Consider the following 18,641-nt stretch of genomic DNA (forward strand, 5'->3'; position numbering starts at 1 on the left):
TCAAAAATGCACCCCTCTAAATGGTAGCACTCCGCGGTTTTTTCATATAAAGAGATTCATTGACCATATGAAATAATAAAACCCCGTTAACGTTGTAGTTCCTTTCTATAGTACATAATCAATAGCCTATATCCCTCTTGTGTCGGAGTCTAGTTTGGAGAGAACATACTGTATAGCTATGTTAAAAAGAACCGGAGAGAGCAGGCATCCCTGTCTGACTTCAGTAAATACGTTAAATTCGTCAGTCTAGTGTTGATAAGTAAAGAGACTTTAAAACGGCAATTGTTTTTTCGGGATGCTTCTCAGCTCTAAAATTATAAAATTATAATATTATATAGCGACATAAGATAAGCTGTCAAAGGCACGATCGAAATCGACAAAAACCAAGTACAGCTCCCGGAGCGAACCATGACCGGTGAGAAACCCTGCCTTCGTAAATATTAGGTGGCTGCACGACCGATGACAGCGTTTGTCACCGGGTATGGTTCACTCCGGGAGCTGTATATAGGTGATTGATTATTTATATGGGAAATAAGCCATAATTAAAATGAAAAAAGTAATTTTATTAACGTTTCGACGCCCAAATCGGGTGCCGTTGTCAAAATACAAAATACTACTAATGGAAACAAAAATGTTGTTGCTTAGTAAAAAAATTCTTCTAATAATTTATTTAATTTGACTCATTTATATCGGCAATTCAGATACATATGATACATTTTAAAGTAGAAGACTTTAAAATGATATTGCCAATATTTATGAGTTGCGTTCCTGGGACGACTTTACTGAAAGATAGTTCATTCGATTACATGAAATCAACCCCAACTCAAGAATATCCGTCACAAAAAAAATCATAGCATGTGATCTGTCTTTAAAAAGACAACCACATGCAACGGTGACATTAAAATTCTAGTGTTAGAGATCTCATAGTAAATCACGAGGGAAAACCAGGAAAAACCTCGTGATACTATCCCGACATCGTAATTATTTGTATAAATAATCAATATAAATAATAATATATAATATAAATATAATAATATAACCATATAAATAATCAATCATAAAAATGCCACAAGGAAATAGCTTCAGTATATAGGTGAGTTCCATTTAACCAATTATTTCATTATTACTTACCCTTACAGTATTGTTGTGGTCTATGCAAGGGGACTATGGTTAAAGTCTGCTTGATTAGCTTGAAATTTAACTTTGTTGAATGATGGTCGTGAAAATTTAATTTAATATTCCTCTTCAATTTCTTCCCCAATTTTTGCACTCTTATTTAGGACTCCCTATAATCTTCACTGTCTCTTACAAATTATGACATTTAATGTTTTAGATACGGGTATAGCACAATCCATAGCTCCATCAATTCCAGTTGAGAGGAATGGAAGTACTTTATATTACTTTGGATATACATTTACGGTAAGTAGTTAATTGGTTATTGCTAATATTACTGACTGGTAGTGGTAGTGCTAATATTACTTACGTTTTTTATCAAATAACTTCATATTAGCTGCTCGTCAAAAGTTAATGATATTATCAGAAAATACTTTAAAACCAAAAATATTTAAAGCCTTTCAATATTCAAAGATAAAAATTATTTGTAACAGTCTTCTAACAATCGAATCATTTGCAACATCCAGCAAAAAATTGTTTAATAGGTGACCCATCAGCCTAAATAACTTTTTGGTAACGTATTGGCATACTTTCCACCGGAAAGGCAGCTTTAAATTTAATTCGGTTTAGGCCAATCAAGTTAGGTTTTTACTAGACATAACGGAAAAGACGAGGTTTGACAGTTGAAATGTGTAGTATGAGATATTACAAAAAGACTACCATCTCTGGATTCATCAATTTTTTAGTGGAACATTTTTTAAATAAGCAATCAAAACGTCAAACTTAGTTTTTTACTCATAACTTAAAAACTTGTTTATTTAGAAATTGGACGTCCACAGGTAACTTTCTCAGAAAAAAAAGATACATCGAATGAGATACGCTAAATAAAAATCGGTTAATAAACAAAAAAGTTATTGCAAAACGGATGACAAAATCACTGTTTTTGAATATAGTTAATAACAATTTTATTATTTGTTAAAATACGTTTTAATATACCCAAAATTGAGGGCACTATGGTGTTTGAATGGTGTGCAAAAAATGGTCCAGATCTGTTAAATACTTTTCGTAAAATTGAATTTGTTTATAAAATTTTTTGAAAAACGAGCTAATTTCTGAAGCTGGTCCAGTTAATATAGCTGAATGTATCTCAATAATCCGGGGCTCATTTCCTTCGTTAAGATGTATACTAACAGTTTATGAAAAAAAAGTAAAAAAAAATTACATATACGTACACAAAATTATTTGTTAATAAATAGCAGTGTTTAAGCTTATAAACAATTACAATAATTTCGTAGAAATTAGATCAAATTAAATGGCAATAAAAAAATACGGAAAGCTGGTTAAAATACACAACTTTCAAAAAAAAATTTTAGGTCCTACGACCCTTGGGGTCTGAGATAGCCCCTTTTTTTGAAAAAATCACTGTTACGTTAATTAACAACACTAAAAGCTGAAATTAACCAGTCTTTTATAAGAAAAGTCAAAGTGTTTAACAAAGTTTTTAGTAAGAAAAAATGTTAAAAATTGTTTAAATAGGAGTGTTATAAACACAGAGTATTTTGCGTTCCGACTAAAGTAAAAAATAGCGGGCGTAGTCGACTGACTGAATAGTGGGCGCGGTTGGCGACCGGCATGCGGCAGCAACTATTAAAATTACGTTATCCCGACCACAAAAATCCACTTTAAGGTGAATGACAAATTTTCGCCATTCCTTATGTTTTCGAGGTCTCTGAATCTGAATATGGAGTTAATTTTTTTCTAGAATTAGTGGAACATGTTCAAAAATCAAATTTTATGCAAAAATGCGAAAAATCAATTTTGATGATTTTTCAATTTTAACTCACTGTATTTTTGGTCGCTGTAAATATTTCCTTTTGAAAATTTTACTGTGTTATCTTTGAAGCATTTAGATAACAATGAGATTTGTCCAAAATGACTTAACACGTTAAAAGAGAAGTTGTTAATTTTTAAACATTTTGTCGTCAGATTTCGTTAGTTTCATGTTTACTTAAAAAAGTTGAGTGACAAACTTTTTAGTTTATAATTTTAATTAACACAGAAATAAAATATAATTTATGAAGAAGTTTTCCAAAAAAAAATAATTTAAAATATGCAATAGGAAAAATGTTATGTGACTTTATAGACGAGCGGCACACTCCAAAAAAGCTTATTTCTCGAGATACTGATACTAATTTTGGACATACTTTATATTTTTGATGGTGCTCAAAACTAAAATTAGGGTTGTTTTGAATTTTACGTGGGGGAACATTATCAAAATCGCAGCTTTACCCTAAAAATAAAAAAAAATCACGTTTTTTGAGTTTAATTTGCTACAACTCTGTTCCATTGTAATATTTTTTTCTATTTTTATAGTATATATTTCTCACCTTTCTGAAGACAATGGGACCTGCTTCAACATTTCTGTCTTGCCATAAAGAAAGTTATAAATTGTTTGAAGTAAAAGGTGCAGATTCTTGAATTGCAAAGTTTAATCGCAAAAGTTGAGTAACAAAATTTGAAATTTAGCTGTTTAATTAATTTTAAGTTAAAATCTAGAGTACAGAGAACAAAATTGTTTTATAAAAAAAAAAGTGGTGTAACTTTTAATTTTAAGAAAAACGTGATTTCATTTTTTTTTTATTTTTAGGGTAAAATTGCGATTTTGACAATGTTTCCCCATCTAAAATTCAAAATAAAACTCATTTTCGTTTTCAGCACCATAAAAAGTATAAAGTAAGACCAAAATTAGCCATTCACCACACCGTGGTTGATATCTCGAGAAATGAGCGTTTTTTTGGGCAGTACCACGTACCACTCGTCTATAAGGTCGCGTAACTTTTTTTCTGTTGCATATTTTGACTTTGTGGCCTTTTTATTGTTATTTTTTAAATTTATTTATTTAAAATATAATTTTACTAAATAAATGTGCAACATAATAATATTCATAAAATTCAAGTTTCTACCAAAATATATAAATATAATATTAACCTTCAAATCCGGTATACTGTCAATGTTAAAAATGGGCTGCAACGGTCTAGCGCTAGCGAATGGTAGTCCGCGAATTTGTTCTCATTCGGCTGCGCCCATCATTTTTTTTTTACTTTAGTCGGAACGCAAAATACTCTTTCTTTATAACAATACTGTTTAAACAATTTTTAACATTTTTTCTTGCAAAAAACTTTGTTAAAAACTTTGACTTTTCTTATAAAAGATTGGTTAATTTCAGATCTTAGTGTTGTTAATTAACGTAACAGTGATTTTTTCAAAAAAAGGGGCTATCTCAGACCCCAAGGGTCGTAGGACCTAAAATTTTTTTTTATAAGTTGTGTATTTTAACTAAATTTCAGTATTTTTTATTGCCATTTAATTTGATCTAATTTCTACGAAATTATTGTAATTGTTTATAAGCTTAAAAACTGCTATTTATTAACAAATAATTTTGTGTACGTACATGTAATTTTTTTAATTTTTTTTTCATGGGGTATTAGTATACATCTTAACGAAGGAAATGAGTCCCTGATTATTGAGATACAATCAGCCATATTAACTGGACCAGCCTCAAAACTTAGCTCGTTTTTCAAAAAATTTTAAAAACAAATTAAATTTTGCAAAAACTATCAACAGATCTGGACCATTTTTTGCACACCATTCAAACACCATAATGCCCTCAAGTTTAGGTATATTTAAACATATTTTAATAAACAATAAAATTGTTATTAACAATATTCAAAAACAGTGATTTTGTCGTCCGTTTTGCAATAACTTTTTTGTTTATTAACCGATTTTTATTTAGCGTATCTCATTCGATGTATCTTTTTTTTTTGAAAAAGTTACCTGTGGACGTCAAATTTCTAAATAAACAAGTTTTTAAGTTATGAGCAAAAAACTAAGTTTGACGTTTTGATTGTTTATTTAAAAAATGTTCCACTAAAAACTTGATGAATCCCAAGATGGTAGCCTTTTTGTAATATCTCATACTACACATTTCAACTGTCAAACCTCGTCTTTTCAATTATGTCGAAAAACGGCTTATTTTGTACTAACTTGATTGGTCTAGTTCGGGGGCCACCACCATTGGCTGACTTAAGTTTCTTTTTTTCAGAGTCTTCAGAGTCGTCTGTGGTGTATGACGAAGTAAACTAGCGATGGTGGTGGCTCCCCAATCGAATTAAATCTAAAGCTGTTATATTATTTTACTCATATTTCAGTAGGTACTAATGATGCAGAATTCTGTTGTGAGTTTTATCTAGATAAGCGGAGCATGTTTACAGATGGGGTATACTGCGGTACCAGAGTGCTGAAATCGGTTAGCCTTTGAAATACACTATTACGCTACAGACCCTCATTGATTTCGGCACCTATTAAAATAAGATATTAAATTTTGGGTGAAAGTTTTTATTGCAATTAATATTATTGTAAGTATTGTATTATTGTATTGTAATATTTTAATTTATTCCTTGAAAAATAGGAATAGAAATGTCTTTTCTTTTCTGAAAAATGTCTTTGGCAGAGCCAATTAGCCAGACTCGTTTGTGATTGATTGCAGATTCATAGTCATAAATGTCTTATTTCATAACATAAGTACTACAATATTATTTTTATAGATACATAGGTACATTTTGTTGCTTTAATTTTATTTTTTATATAGAAATGTCGAAATTTTTAATAGAAATGTCTAAACTGCAATAAACCTAGCATATTTAAGAATTTGTTTCTTGACCCTAACCCGAGAAACCAATAAAACAAAAATTATAAAAAACGCCATTGAATAAAAAAGAAATAAATATTTTTTATTTTTATTTATTTATAGGTACAAAAATAATTACTGGTATACAGTGCGTCCATAAAGTATCGCATAAATTCATTATTAGCCAAATAAACAACATTATTAGAAATTACCTTTCAGTCGACCAACAGGTCGACTTTTGATTTTAATTTATATTTGGCATATATATCATACTAGTGACGTCATCCGTCTGGACGTGATGATGTATTCGATGATTTTTTAAAGAAGAATAGGGGTCGTGTACTAGCTCATTTGAAAGGCAATTCAATTCTCTATTCAATAATATAAACATTAACATCATTATTTATACAGGGTGTCCAAATTTTTTTTTTATATTTAATTAATTGACACAAAAAGACTAATGTGCGTAATTTATTTAATTCAAAACACATTTTACTGCTGTCATAAAACAGAAATAAAATTTTTATTTGGCAAATAAACATTGCTTTTTGCTTAAATTAAATGTTTAAACTGTCAAGAGGCAGGTGGGTAGCAGCTTAAACATTGAATTTAAGCAAAAGGTAATGTTTATATTTGAAACCAATATTTTATTTCTGTTTTATGACAGCAGTAAAATGTATTTTGCACTGGCGAAGCATCCATGTAACCACTGTTACCATTGGTAACAGTTAAAAATCTTGCAAATAAATATTTTATGACGATGAATAATTCTATTTACCATTATTTTTACCAATAGAAATATATTATTATATTAGGTGCTAATAGTACCTAACTCAGTAAATAGCCTAAAGTGCCAATTACTTTGAATGTCCAAACATAAATCATCATAGCTATTAAAATATTTTAAAATATTAGCATTAGGTATTTTATTTATACATTACTTCCACTATCACTTCTTTTCCCGCTGGAGTACAATCTGAGATTATAAACACGGAATACTTACGTGTGCACCGCACTACAGTTACAACGTTGCCGCGCTAACGTAAAGAAATGGTTTCTGTAGAAATTTGGCAGAAAATTTTAGGTAATTTTCATTTCAAAACGTCCCATTTAATATTTATATACTGTTGGTTTTATTTTTCTTTCTTTTAAACGAAAATGGTAAAAATATTATTCTTTACCATAATAAGGGCTATAAACTACCAATGCAATGAAGACAACTTGGTAGTAAAATTTGTAGGAACGATTGAAAAAATGATAAAGATGGTAGTACAAACACAATTGCAGTAGACACAGGGTGCAACAAGGCAATTACCTGTCAACCACACTTTTCAATATAGCGGTAGAAATAATTTTCAAGTCCAGCTGGATTAAACGAACTATCGCTCCATCCTCAACACAAATTGGAGCTTATGAGAAAAGATAAAAATGTATCGATGGAAGCATTAACAATCTTGGTAAATGAAGCAGGGAAAAGGGATCTAGAAATTAACGAAGGAAAAACAACATATCTAATCCTGCTCTAGAAGAGAAGAAAGAAGAGATGAAAAATCATGATCCAAACTACACTTTTAAAAGTGTCCAACAATTGAAATACTTTTGGGGTAATTATGAAGGGTAAATATAAATGAGGTGAGGAAGTAGCAGAGCGAATACTAGCAGGCAACAAAACATACTTAAGATACCATAGGCTAATAGGGCAAGAACTGTCCAGAAATACAAAACTGAAAATACACCGAGTTGCAATCAGACCAGTATACGGATCGAATGAGAATATTCGAAAGGAAAATCATGAGAAGATTGTGAGCATGATAAGAATGGAAAACGGAGAAATGAGAGGAACAATGTACCATAAAATAAGAGACATAATAAAAGGAAAATATATTTATTAAAGCACAGCAACTGAAATGGCTGGGACATATAGAGGGAAGGAAAAACGGACTACTGACTAAGGTCACCGGATAGAAGTCAGAATCTGAAACACTGAACCGAGGGGAAAAGCTAGAGAGAGATGGGAGGACCAGGTCGTGATAGAAATTAAAATCCTGAAAGTCAGAAGAAGTGGAAGAGTGGAAGAAAATGTAACCAAAACCAAGACATACAAAAAATTTTGACAACACGCAATAAGAATGCGGAGTGATTTACCACTGGCGAAGTATCCATGTAACCACTGTTACCATCGGTAACAGTTGAAAATCTTGCAAATAAATATTTTATGACGATGAATACTTCTATTTACCATTATTTTTACCAATAGAAATATATTATTATATTAGGTGCTAATAGTACCTAACTCAGTAAATAGCCAACTACTCGTAGACACGAAAATATTGGCGAGTTTATGTGACTCAGTTGCACTTTATTATACTCTGTTACCAGACTCATTTCTGGTTACAATGGTTATATACCCACGCTGGCGCTCGGGACCGGCTAGTGACTGAAAATTTTGAAGAAGCGACGGCATAAGCGCGCTGTGTATCAGTAGCGCTGTTACCACATTTAAAATTGGTGACAGTACCTATAAAAAGTGTGCGTGCAGTTAACCATGGATGAGTGTCGCTTCTTAATCGATCAACTACTTGAAAAGTAATTCTCCTTGTATAATTTTGAAGAAAAAAATGATTTTAAACAATTTAAAAAGGAATCAGCCAAAGGAGTTCGATATTTTAAATTTAGTTGGTACAGTGAAAATCCTTGGTTATATTGTGGTTGCTGTATTGTTGACCATGTCTTCTGGTTTCTACAGAAAAATGGATGTACCAGGTTCACGATTTAAATAGTGTTAGATTTTTGAAAAGGAGACATGAAATTTCTCCGTTACCTACATGTAAGATGTATACCCAAGTTAATTCAGTTTGGCAAAACAAAAATCCAAAGTTCTCTTAACCAAGCTTTTAAAGCAAATATTGCTAAACATAATGAGTTTGTTAAAAAAATAGATAGGTATATCCTTAGCACACTTATAATAGATACTGTATGTTTTTGGCCCAAACAAGAACTAGCGTTTCGTGGTCATTTTGAGTGCGACGACTCTGACAATCGAGGCAATTACAGGGAATTTTTAACATTAATGGACAAAAAAAAATTTTTGTCAACATCTGGAAACATCTCTTCTTGCGAGAGTTTCAAGTGATATACAAAATGATATTATTGAAGCTACACTCACCGGCACAAAATTCCGCCACCCAAAATTATTGATTAAGTTTGACAATATATAAATTTATTATTTGTGCTCCGATTTTCAAGATTCTTACATCAGTTTGTAGGTGCATGTATTCATATTGTTTAATATTATTCCGGTAACAAAAAATTTTGCTTGCATGTCATTGTACAGGGGTGAAAGGAAGCGTTGTATTTTCTCCTAATTTTAAAAAATTCTGTGGAAAAATGGAATAGCTGATTTTGTTTCATAGTCCTGTCACATTTTCGCGGAGGCATCACCAACATTTTGTTTTTTAAATTATCCGAATATCTTTTTTCTTGTAAACATTTTTTGTAAATAAAAGCACTGATTGACTCATACAATTGAGGTTGGATGGATAAGATTAGAATGGCTCGCATGCAGCCCAGATCTCAATCATATTGAGCATTTACGGGATGAATAAAAAAAGCTATTTGCCGTCATCATAGGCCTTCAGAAAATTTGGTACAGTTATGGCCCTGGTAGAGGAATATCGGGCTATTCCCCAGGCAAGGAAAACACATCTTTATTAGATGCTAAACAGATTGCGAGCAGTCGTTGTTGCAAGAGGTGGACATAACCGCTATTGAATTGTTTTGTTTTGTTGTTAAATTTGTTTTGTTTTGTTATTTTAGTGCGTTTGATATTTTTAATTAAATAAACCTTCAAAGCAGTGTTTTTAATTACAGCTCTTACAAGAAAAGAGATATTCAGATAATTCAAAAAACAAGACCTTAGTGATACCTCCAGGATGATACAAAAGGAGTATGAAACAAAATCAGCCCTTCAATTTTTCCACAGAATTTTTTAAAGTTAGGAGAAAAAACAACGCTTACATTCACTCCCGTATAATGCCATCCAAGCAAAAAAATTTTGTTACCGGAATAATAGCAGTTGACATCAATACATGTACCTACAAACTCGTGCAAGAATCTTGAAAATGGAAGTACAAATAATAAAATTATAGATTGTCAAACTTAATAAAAAATTTTGGGTGGCGGAATTTTGTGCCGTTGAGAGTATATATACATTTAGCCATATCTTCATTTTTTTAAATAAGATTTTTTGCATCTGGTTTTGGTAACACTTCAGAAAAAGTCACGCGTCACCACTGGTATTTTGAATTAATAAACTACGCAAAGTCTTCTTTTTGTGTCAATCAATTTAATTAAAAAATTGTTTTTGGACACCCTGGGTAAATAATTATATTAATAATATTTATATTACTGAATATAGAATTGAATTGCCTTTTAAATGAGCTATCACACGATCCCTATTCTTATCGAAAAAAATCATCGATTACGTCATCACGTCTAGACGGATGACGTCACTAGTCTGATATATATATGCCAAAAAATCATAAATTAAATTCAAAAATCAACCCGTTTCGGTAATTTGTAATAATGTTGTTTATTTAGTTAATAAAGAATTTATGCGTTACTTTATGGACGCACTCTATACGAGTATTTATATCTGTACTTATAAATAAATAAAATTAAAAAATATTTATTTAAAATGAAAATGTATACCATTTTTATTCAGTTGCAATGCGAAGGCAAAACAATCTTATTTTTCAATTAGAACACGGAGTGTAGTCCAGTCCCTTGAATCGCGATTTTCGGCTCTTATTGGAGCCTTCATCGGAAAGAACGTAGGCACTGTTCTCCATATTTTAACTGATTCGCATCGAGAGGTTTTCCCACCCATTGCAACTGAAGTGATGATAGTAGGTGGCTAGCGCCATCTGGCATTGAAAGACGAAGTAGTTTTCAATCCTAATAGTAAATTATTAATATTGAAAATATTGAAAATATTACTAAAAGATTTTTAAATTGAAAACTTATTGGTACACTTTCCTGGTGACACCTCCAAGACTTCTACAATTTGCAAGTCAAATGGATGCTGCAGTGAAAACGAGTGAAGACGTAAATATTTATTTGTTTTTTATTCATTGGCGTTTTTTATTTTTGTTTTTTTTGTTTCTCGGCTTAGGGTCAAAAAACACATTCTTAAGTATGCAAGGTTTATTGCAGTTTCGACATTTCTATTTGAATACAATAAATTGAAATATACACAATATTTACAATAATATTAAGTGCAATAAAAACTTAGGCACCATAATTTAATAGATGCCTTATAATTTAATAGGTGCCGAAATCAATGAGGGTTTGTAAATATGCAAGCGGGAAGGTGATGAATGTATATTGTAGATTATCGCATGGCTGCTATTTATCATCTTGTATGCTGTATACATTTATAAAAACTCAACCAATAGATAATCACCAAGGATTCTGCACTCTGACCTATAGAGCACTTTCTCTTTCTCTGTTTTATATTACTTACTTGTGAGATAATACCCAATAACGTACATGTTTTAGGGTAGTTGGTTGGGAGCGATGGAGCATTGCAAATCACTCAATATGGATTTAGCTAGCATAGAATCGCCGGAAGAAAACGATTTTCTTTTTAATCGGATGAAAATATTCCGTAAGTATAAAATAAAAAAAAGTTTTATTTAGAAAATTATTACTGCAACTTTGATTTGTGTTAAAATTTAGAAGACAAATTTTACAATCAGATCCCAACATTAAAATTCATTATGCGATTTTGTTTCTAGATCTCGAATAAGTACAAAATTATACAAATATTTGAATGCCTTTCTTCTAAGGTACAATACCAAATATTTAAGGACCAAGTATATATTTTCCTTCGATATTATTAGTGGACTTAGAACTAAAGAAACAGTTTAGCGGGTGTTTAGTTTTATAATATTGTACTTAAGATGAGAATAAAAAATTATCGGTTGAAAGAGAACATAATAGAAAATAGTCTAAAAGCAAATCAATAGGACGAAGTAAAAAAAGTTCATTTAATAACATTTGTCTATTTATGTCGGGTTGAATTCATAGGTCTGGATCCCGCGTATGAAAAAAAAGTTGATTAATAGCAAGCTGAAAATTTGTTAATAGCTTAAGGGTGTCTAGTCGGACAAACTTTGACATATGGGAACACTGGAACAGGGGAAGTTTTAATTGTGGAACAGGTTAAAAATTTGGAACGGTCAGACCACGAAAACGGCACATGTATTTTGTCCGACAGAACAGACTTAAACTTTTCGAACAGAGATTAAACTCTCATGCAAAAGTCATACTGCTATTTATCTCCAAATGGGCGTTTTAATGAGTGGAACATGTAGAATATGTCAAATGACAGGAATTATGACAGGTGATAAATAGCGGTCTGATTTTTGCATAAGAGTTTAATCTCTGTTCGGAGAGTTTAAGTCTGATCTGTCGGACAAAATAAATGTGCCGTTTTCGTGGTGTGACCGTTCCAAATTTTTAACCTGTTCCACAATTAAAACTGCCCCTGTTCCAGTGTTCCCATATATCAAAGTTTATCCGACTAGACACCCTTAAGCTATTAACAAATTTTCAGCTTGCTATTAATCAACTTTTTTTTCATACGCGGGATCCAGACCTATCAGAGCGATAGTAAGATCCTACATAGGGCAATTTTCGTTCGCGAGAAAGGAGGGGACACACACATGCGAACTGCAATTGTTCAGAATGTGAATATGCTACTCAGGGAAGGATAGTAAAAGACACCTAAAAACAGACTCGACATCGTAAGAAGCGGAACCACTCTCATAAAAACACTGATGGGTAAATTTAGGAACAACACATTACTCCCCTCCATTGGTACAAATAGCACATAAGACCAAACATCGAATACAGAACCAAACTTTAGGCTACACTGAGTAAACGCCTACTAAATAAAATATTGCCAACAGAGAGGCTAAGAAAAATTATGGGAAAAAACGTAACTAGCCATTGGCATCAATCGATCAAGTAACAAACATCCCTAATATCCATGATAGGATATTTAGGAGAGACATCCCAAAACTAAAGTTTCATTCCTGCCTGCTAAACTTCTAAACATAGCGAGCAATGAAGTTCAAGTGAGTACTGGGATATCTTCGAAAAATTTACTAAAGTATCGCGGTCAATATCTTGCAAATACTGATTCAAGAGCCATTCCTAATAAAACAATTTGTGGAGACAGAGCTATTCCTAATAATACCAACCGGAGACTGCCATAAGTCAGTAACTGACCAGAGTACAAGTACAATTACAAAAATAAGTATATTAACTTCTAAGTATCAATCTTCTATCTTTATGCTTTAATTTATCCATCTTTGGACATAGGCCTCCCCTTCCCATTTTCACTGGTTCCTATCCAGCGCTGTGGTCATCCATCTGGATCCATCATGCTTTTTTAAATAGTCGCTCCATCTCATCTGAGGTCTTTCTCTTCCTATCTTATGTTCCCATGGTCGCCAGTAAATTATTTGCTTGTTTCGCCTTTTATCTGCTTGTCCGATGTTGTGGCCTGCAAATTTCCATTTGAGTCTTGCCACCTGTTCCTTAACATGTCCGTCACTTTGGTTACTTCTCTAATCCAGACGTTTCTTTTGCGATCTTTAAGTTTTATATGCATCATCTGTCTTTCCATCGATATTTGCGCTTTTGCCACATTACATTGAGGGGGCTTTTTGCCACTGATAAAGTGGCAGGAGACTTATAAGTATACTAGCTTAAAAAATAATAAATGTGGTAAAAAACTGGTCAAAATATACCTATTGCAACTTTCCTCACAACTGAAACCAACTGCCTACTTCTTCCATAAATTCTGCTCCTTACACAAATCTTCGTTTATATATTCCCCCATCCAGATCCCCGCAACAAAAAAAGGGGGCACCATTCCTTGAAGAGTCGAATGCCCATGACGAGGTAGCCATAATAGTCCTTAATTTTGCTAGAGGCATTATACACTTATGTTAATGGGACACATATGTTTTTTCACAACCCGTTGACACTTCTTGAAAATGAAAATCTGTATCGCAAGAAGATACAGTTTGTTCCAAGATATTTATAAAAACGAGAACCAAATAATATAAATTGTTGCTTTTACAACAATTTAGGTAAAACTATCAGACACTCTTTTTCTTATCACCTTAGACGTTTTAATTTTTACTCTGCAAACTGTAATTACTAAGAGTTTTATTCTTAACTTTTTAATTTTTAGTTGGTGGTGGAGCTGAATATCGGTTTTGGACATCGGGAAATACATTATCCAGCACTCCACCCAGATGGATGTGGATGAGAACAGGCCGTCCAATAGGTTGGGCTAACTGGGGCCAAGGTTACGCAGGTCCCGAAAGATGTCTCGAGGTTAAGTACAATTATGCAAGCGGTCTTAAATGGTACGACACAAACCAAAATACGGGTCTTCACGCTCTATGCGAGGCTAAAATTACAAAAACTGTGGCAGATATGATTCCTAAGTTTTGTAGATGGCCTCCCTACCCTAGAAATGATAACTCTAGACTCTAGAAAGGATTTGTATATTTAAATGAGATGCATTATAAATGTTTTAGTGTGGTTTTTTTACTTATATAATGGTATTGCTTATTGTGTGTTTTTTAAGTAAATATAGTTCTTCAAAATTGTTTTATTGTTTATTACCATCTATAATATGGTCCTTTATTATATCACCTTGAAACGGTGCCAAAAACACAATCATTCCACCTCATCAACAAACCAATAATTCTTATTTTCATTGTAAAACATTGTCGTCCCACCCTGTACGCATGAGTGGATAAATTCTAATATTGAACGAATATGTGACAGAATTCGTTAGCGACCGTTAATTTTCTCACACATTATCATCTTTATGTTTATCTTTCTGCTCGAAATCTTATCTGGTAATGTCTCAATGTGTTAATTAAAAGCCCGCCGACAAAGAGCCTAATTATTGGGTAGGCGACTGGGATTCGCAGTGTGTTAATACGAAGCACTAATTCATATCAAGAGGTCCACCTGCAGAAATACCGAGACACAGATTTTTATAAGAAACTTTGGTGTCTGAAGAACATCCGTTGATTTTTGTTTATTTCTTTCTATTAGTCAAAAGTTGATATGGCCGCTTTTTAATGCGTGATTAACACGTTGACGGACAGAACGTCTATAGACATCTTATTTCCATTGATGTAATGTGACAACGTCTATAGACGTTGCATTTCCCCTATTTTACTTTGCAAAATACATAACATAGTGTCACAACACTTGCATACATTTGACGTACTGTCCGTCAACGTGTTATAATATACTTTAATTTCTTTTTGGTTAAGGGTGAGAGGGAGGAAAATTAGATATTGTTTATTGTTCAGAAGAGGTTATGGTAGACGAGAAGAGGAGGACTCGACCGCGGAAACGATATCCAAGTTCTGGATTCATTATATCTGTCAAAAGAACATCCGTTGATTATTGTTCATTTCTTTTTATTGGTCAAAAGTTTATATGGCCGCTTTTTCGATGCGTGATTAAAGATATTATTATATTTTAATTTCTTTGTTGGTTAAGGGTGATGTAACAAAAATTATGTGGGATTGTAATGGATAGTTTTAATTAGTTATGGAAGGTTTTTTAAGCTAGGCTAGCTGGATATTTAAGAGACTTTATCAATGGGACTCAGGACAGGATCACACCGAATTTGCACGCCCAAAATAAGACGTTACCTAATGAAGTACTTGAATGTGAAAGAAAATAAATTAAAATAAGGAGGAATGAAAAGAAACTGAACTATTGACAGACAAGATATTAAGAAGAACGGTTTAGGGCGCCAGGGAAATATTAAATAGATATTTCGCCGAGTGACTTACACTGCTGCACTGAACTAATGCTTTATATAGATCCCAGAAATGTTAGGAAATAAAACATATATGTATGTACAACCAAATTTAATTAAATATACCTATAACCCCATATACAAATTTTATACTCTAGCTGACCACCTGACGTACTAGGCTAGTACGCTCCTGTCGATAACGCAAGTTTTACAGTAAAAAAAATATGTATTGAATTTATTACACCAAGACAGTTAATTGATCTACATATGTATGTACAAAACTTATTATTAATGAGAATTAATATTGGTTGACAATCTCGCATCTGATCGGAGGTGAGAAACCTGACAGTACCTGACATAAATGTCATTAAATAAGGAAATAAACCCTAGATATTGTGCACAACACCTTCACAAGATGGTTTATAATCCCCAGACTATTTTAAATAAATGATACAAACGGTGAAAATATTAAATTTATCGAACAATGTTGAATATTACTATATTAACTATATTTTAAAGAAAGATGAGGGTATATTTTTATTAGAGGTTTTTTTAAGTTATTGACACGAAAAAAAATAGTAAAATTGAAAAATTTTATTAGAAAAAATAACAGTCAAATTTAATTCTAAAAACCTGTCGCTACAAAAGTAGGCGTGTTGCTTCTCCAAAGCCTGTGAATCTGATGAGGGGAGCGCCAAATAAGATATCCTCCGGTTTCCCCCAAACCTGGGGAGGTGCAAAATGATGCTTTATTCCATAAAGGTAAACTAAAGTATAGATTGACTTAATTTCCTATATTATCTTCTTTCTTCCGTGGCTAAAATCATAAAAACTTTCTATCAGCTGGTTTTCCTTGAGTACGCAAGAAACAGGGCATATAAGAAAGGTATAAAGACATAAAAATTTCTAGAAAAAACATTACAGAAAAAGGATGAGTTATTGACATTTATAAGAAAGTGTCATTGACCTTGAACATAAAACGGAAATGTAAAGAAATGTAAGGACATATGCACCAATAAGATATGTATATGGCAATAAAGGATTATTTTATAGAGTTATATAAAGGAAAGAATGAAACTATCATTGATTTCAAACTTATGGAGTGAAAACGTAATTCTAAAAATTCTATTTTTTGTCCTGTAGAACGTAGATTAGAAGTATTTAAGAATTGAAAATGTGATAATTGAAGGACAGCAATGCTTTTAATATGATCTAAATATGGTGTTTAAAATGATTTAAATGGTTATTTTTTTTAACAGGGAAAAGAAATGAAAAAACATGGCTACGTACCCATTGCTTTCCAAAAAAAAAGGAACTGGAAACAAAACTCTTTTTCTAACTCCACAAATCCAAAATAAAATAATAACTCCTTCCAACGTAAACTAATCTTCTATAAATAAACATTTTAACCAAAAATTGTATTCTTTAAACAATGGCCACGGGAGAATTAACTTGTTGATTCAACAAGATCGAACATTGAAGTGACGAGCAGCTGCTCTGGGCGATATGACATGCCCGTCCGCCGGAAGCGGTATCGCCACACGCTAAAACCCAAATTCCCTAACAAATACCAACCTAATATTGGTAATTGGTCCCGAATTTAGGTAGCACTCTCTGCGCGTGAACGTATAACTGGTTGCATACTTATTAAGTGGCTTATAGGAATAGATATTATAGTAACGAGGGGATTACTCATCGTTACAGTGAGTGGAAGGAAAATTAGATATTTTTTTATTGTTCAGAAAAGATTATGTTAGATGAGAAGAGGAGGACTCGACCACGGAAACGAGGTCCAAGTTCTGAGATTGCAGAGTTAGTTATGATTGGTCTGGGCTAGACTAAAATTGCAAAATCTGTGCCAGATATGAATCCTACGTTTTGTAGATGGCCGTCCTACCCCAGAAATGATTACTCTAGACTATAGACTCTAGAAAGGGTTTATACATCTAAATTAGATATAAATGGTTTATTGTGATTTTAAGTAAATATAGTTCTTCAAAATCGTCTTTTTATTTGGCCACCATCTATAATATCCTCCTCTTAGGCGTGGATCCCGAGTACCAAAAAAAGTTTATTAGCAAGCTGAAAATATGTTTATAGCTGGGTAGTCTATTGTCGTTTTCGTTTCACAATATTACAAGGAGATTCAATAACTACTTAAATAGACTTTAGAAACTACTTTAAAAACTTATTTATTTTTGCAAAGTGACATTTCAAAATCTTTCGTTATTTAAACTCTCCATTTTTCTGGACACGAGATGATCTTTGCCAAAACACCAACTTTGCCAAAATATTAACTTTGTACTAGATAAAAGAAAACAAGCAAGTGAACTTCGTAAGGCCTATGTTTTAACCCAACGTGACAGGCAGTAGAACCGGAAGTCGATATTTGAACTCTTCGGGTAAGTTTGCGTTAATTGATATACGATTTCACTAATTTTGGGTGATTTTGGCCAAACTTTCGGTCACAACTTTTTAATTTAACCGGAAATGACATAAAAACTAGAACTAAATATTCGAGCTCAACTTTTCAATACGCGATGATTGATGTACACATATGTACTATTTCTGCGACTACCATGTGGTCCTTCCGATTACACATTTTTAACCGGAAGTATGTGCCTATCTTAACAGGGTTACCCTCTCATACCATTAATACCATCCTTGGGTTATAAGCTATCCTTAGACACCTCACTTGGGCAGACAGACGGGCGGACAAATAAGCTTGAAACCGGAAGTATATATTTTTTTTCGTATTGATAGGATGCGTCGAGTAATACATCGCTTATATTATCTCAGCGACTTCAAAACAGTACTTCCGGTTGCAACTCTAGAACCGGAAGTCCAAGGTAGAGTATTTTTCCCTTTTTGAGTTGTCTCGTCGCGTCGGTATAGAGAATTTGGTAATCTAAGAAGAATTTGGTAATCTAAGAGTTTCTTCTTTTCTGTCATGTTAAACTAGCATTAAAA

The 18,641-nt window shown here is 32.5% G+C and overlaps 1 protein-coding gene and 1 long non-coding RNA gene across 2 annotated transcripts in view; one reads left to right on the top strand and one right to left on the bottom strand.

Annotated features, from left to right (window-relative positions):
* LOC114332411 (uncharacterized) overlaps nucleotides 1–14,493 on the top strand; it is a 37,274-nt gene extending 22,781 nt beyond the window's left edge. Inside the window, exons 2-4 of the mRNA XM_028282210.2 lie at nucleotides 1,334–1,419; nucleotides 11,360–11,468; nucleotides 14,070–14,493. Coding sequence (XP_028138011.1) covers nucleotides 1,334–1,419; nucleotides 11,360–11,468; nucleotides 14,070–14,377 — 503 coding nt within the window. The 3' untranslated portion in view covers nucleotides 14,378–14,493. The remainder of the gene's footprint in view (nucleotides 1–1,333; nucleotides 1,420–11,359; nucleotides 11,469–14,069) is intronic.
* A 1,757-nt stretch (nucleotides 14,494–16,250) lies between these two features.
* On the bottom strand, nucleotides 16,251–17,216 carry LOC114332410 (uncharacterized). The gene is made up of 2 exons (XR_003652791.2): nucleotides 16,962–17,216; nucleotides 16,251–16,488 (listed from the first exon to the last, which is right to left on the bottom strand). It is a non-coding gene; the product is annotated as an uncharacterized LOC114332410 (long non-coding RNA).
* Between the last annotated feature and the right edge of the window lie 1,425 nt (nucleotides 17,217–18,641).

This window comes from Diabrotica virgifera, chromosome 9, assembly GCF_917563875.1.
Source record: "Diabrotica virgifera virgifera chromosome 9, PGI_DIABVI_V3a".
In the NCBI taxonomy this organism is placed as follows: Eukaryota; Metazoa; Arthropoda; class Insecta; order Coleoptera; family Chrysomelidae; genus Diabrotica; species Diabrotica virgifera.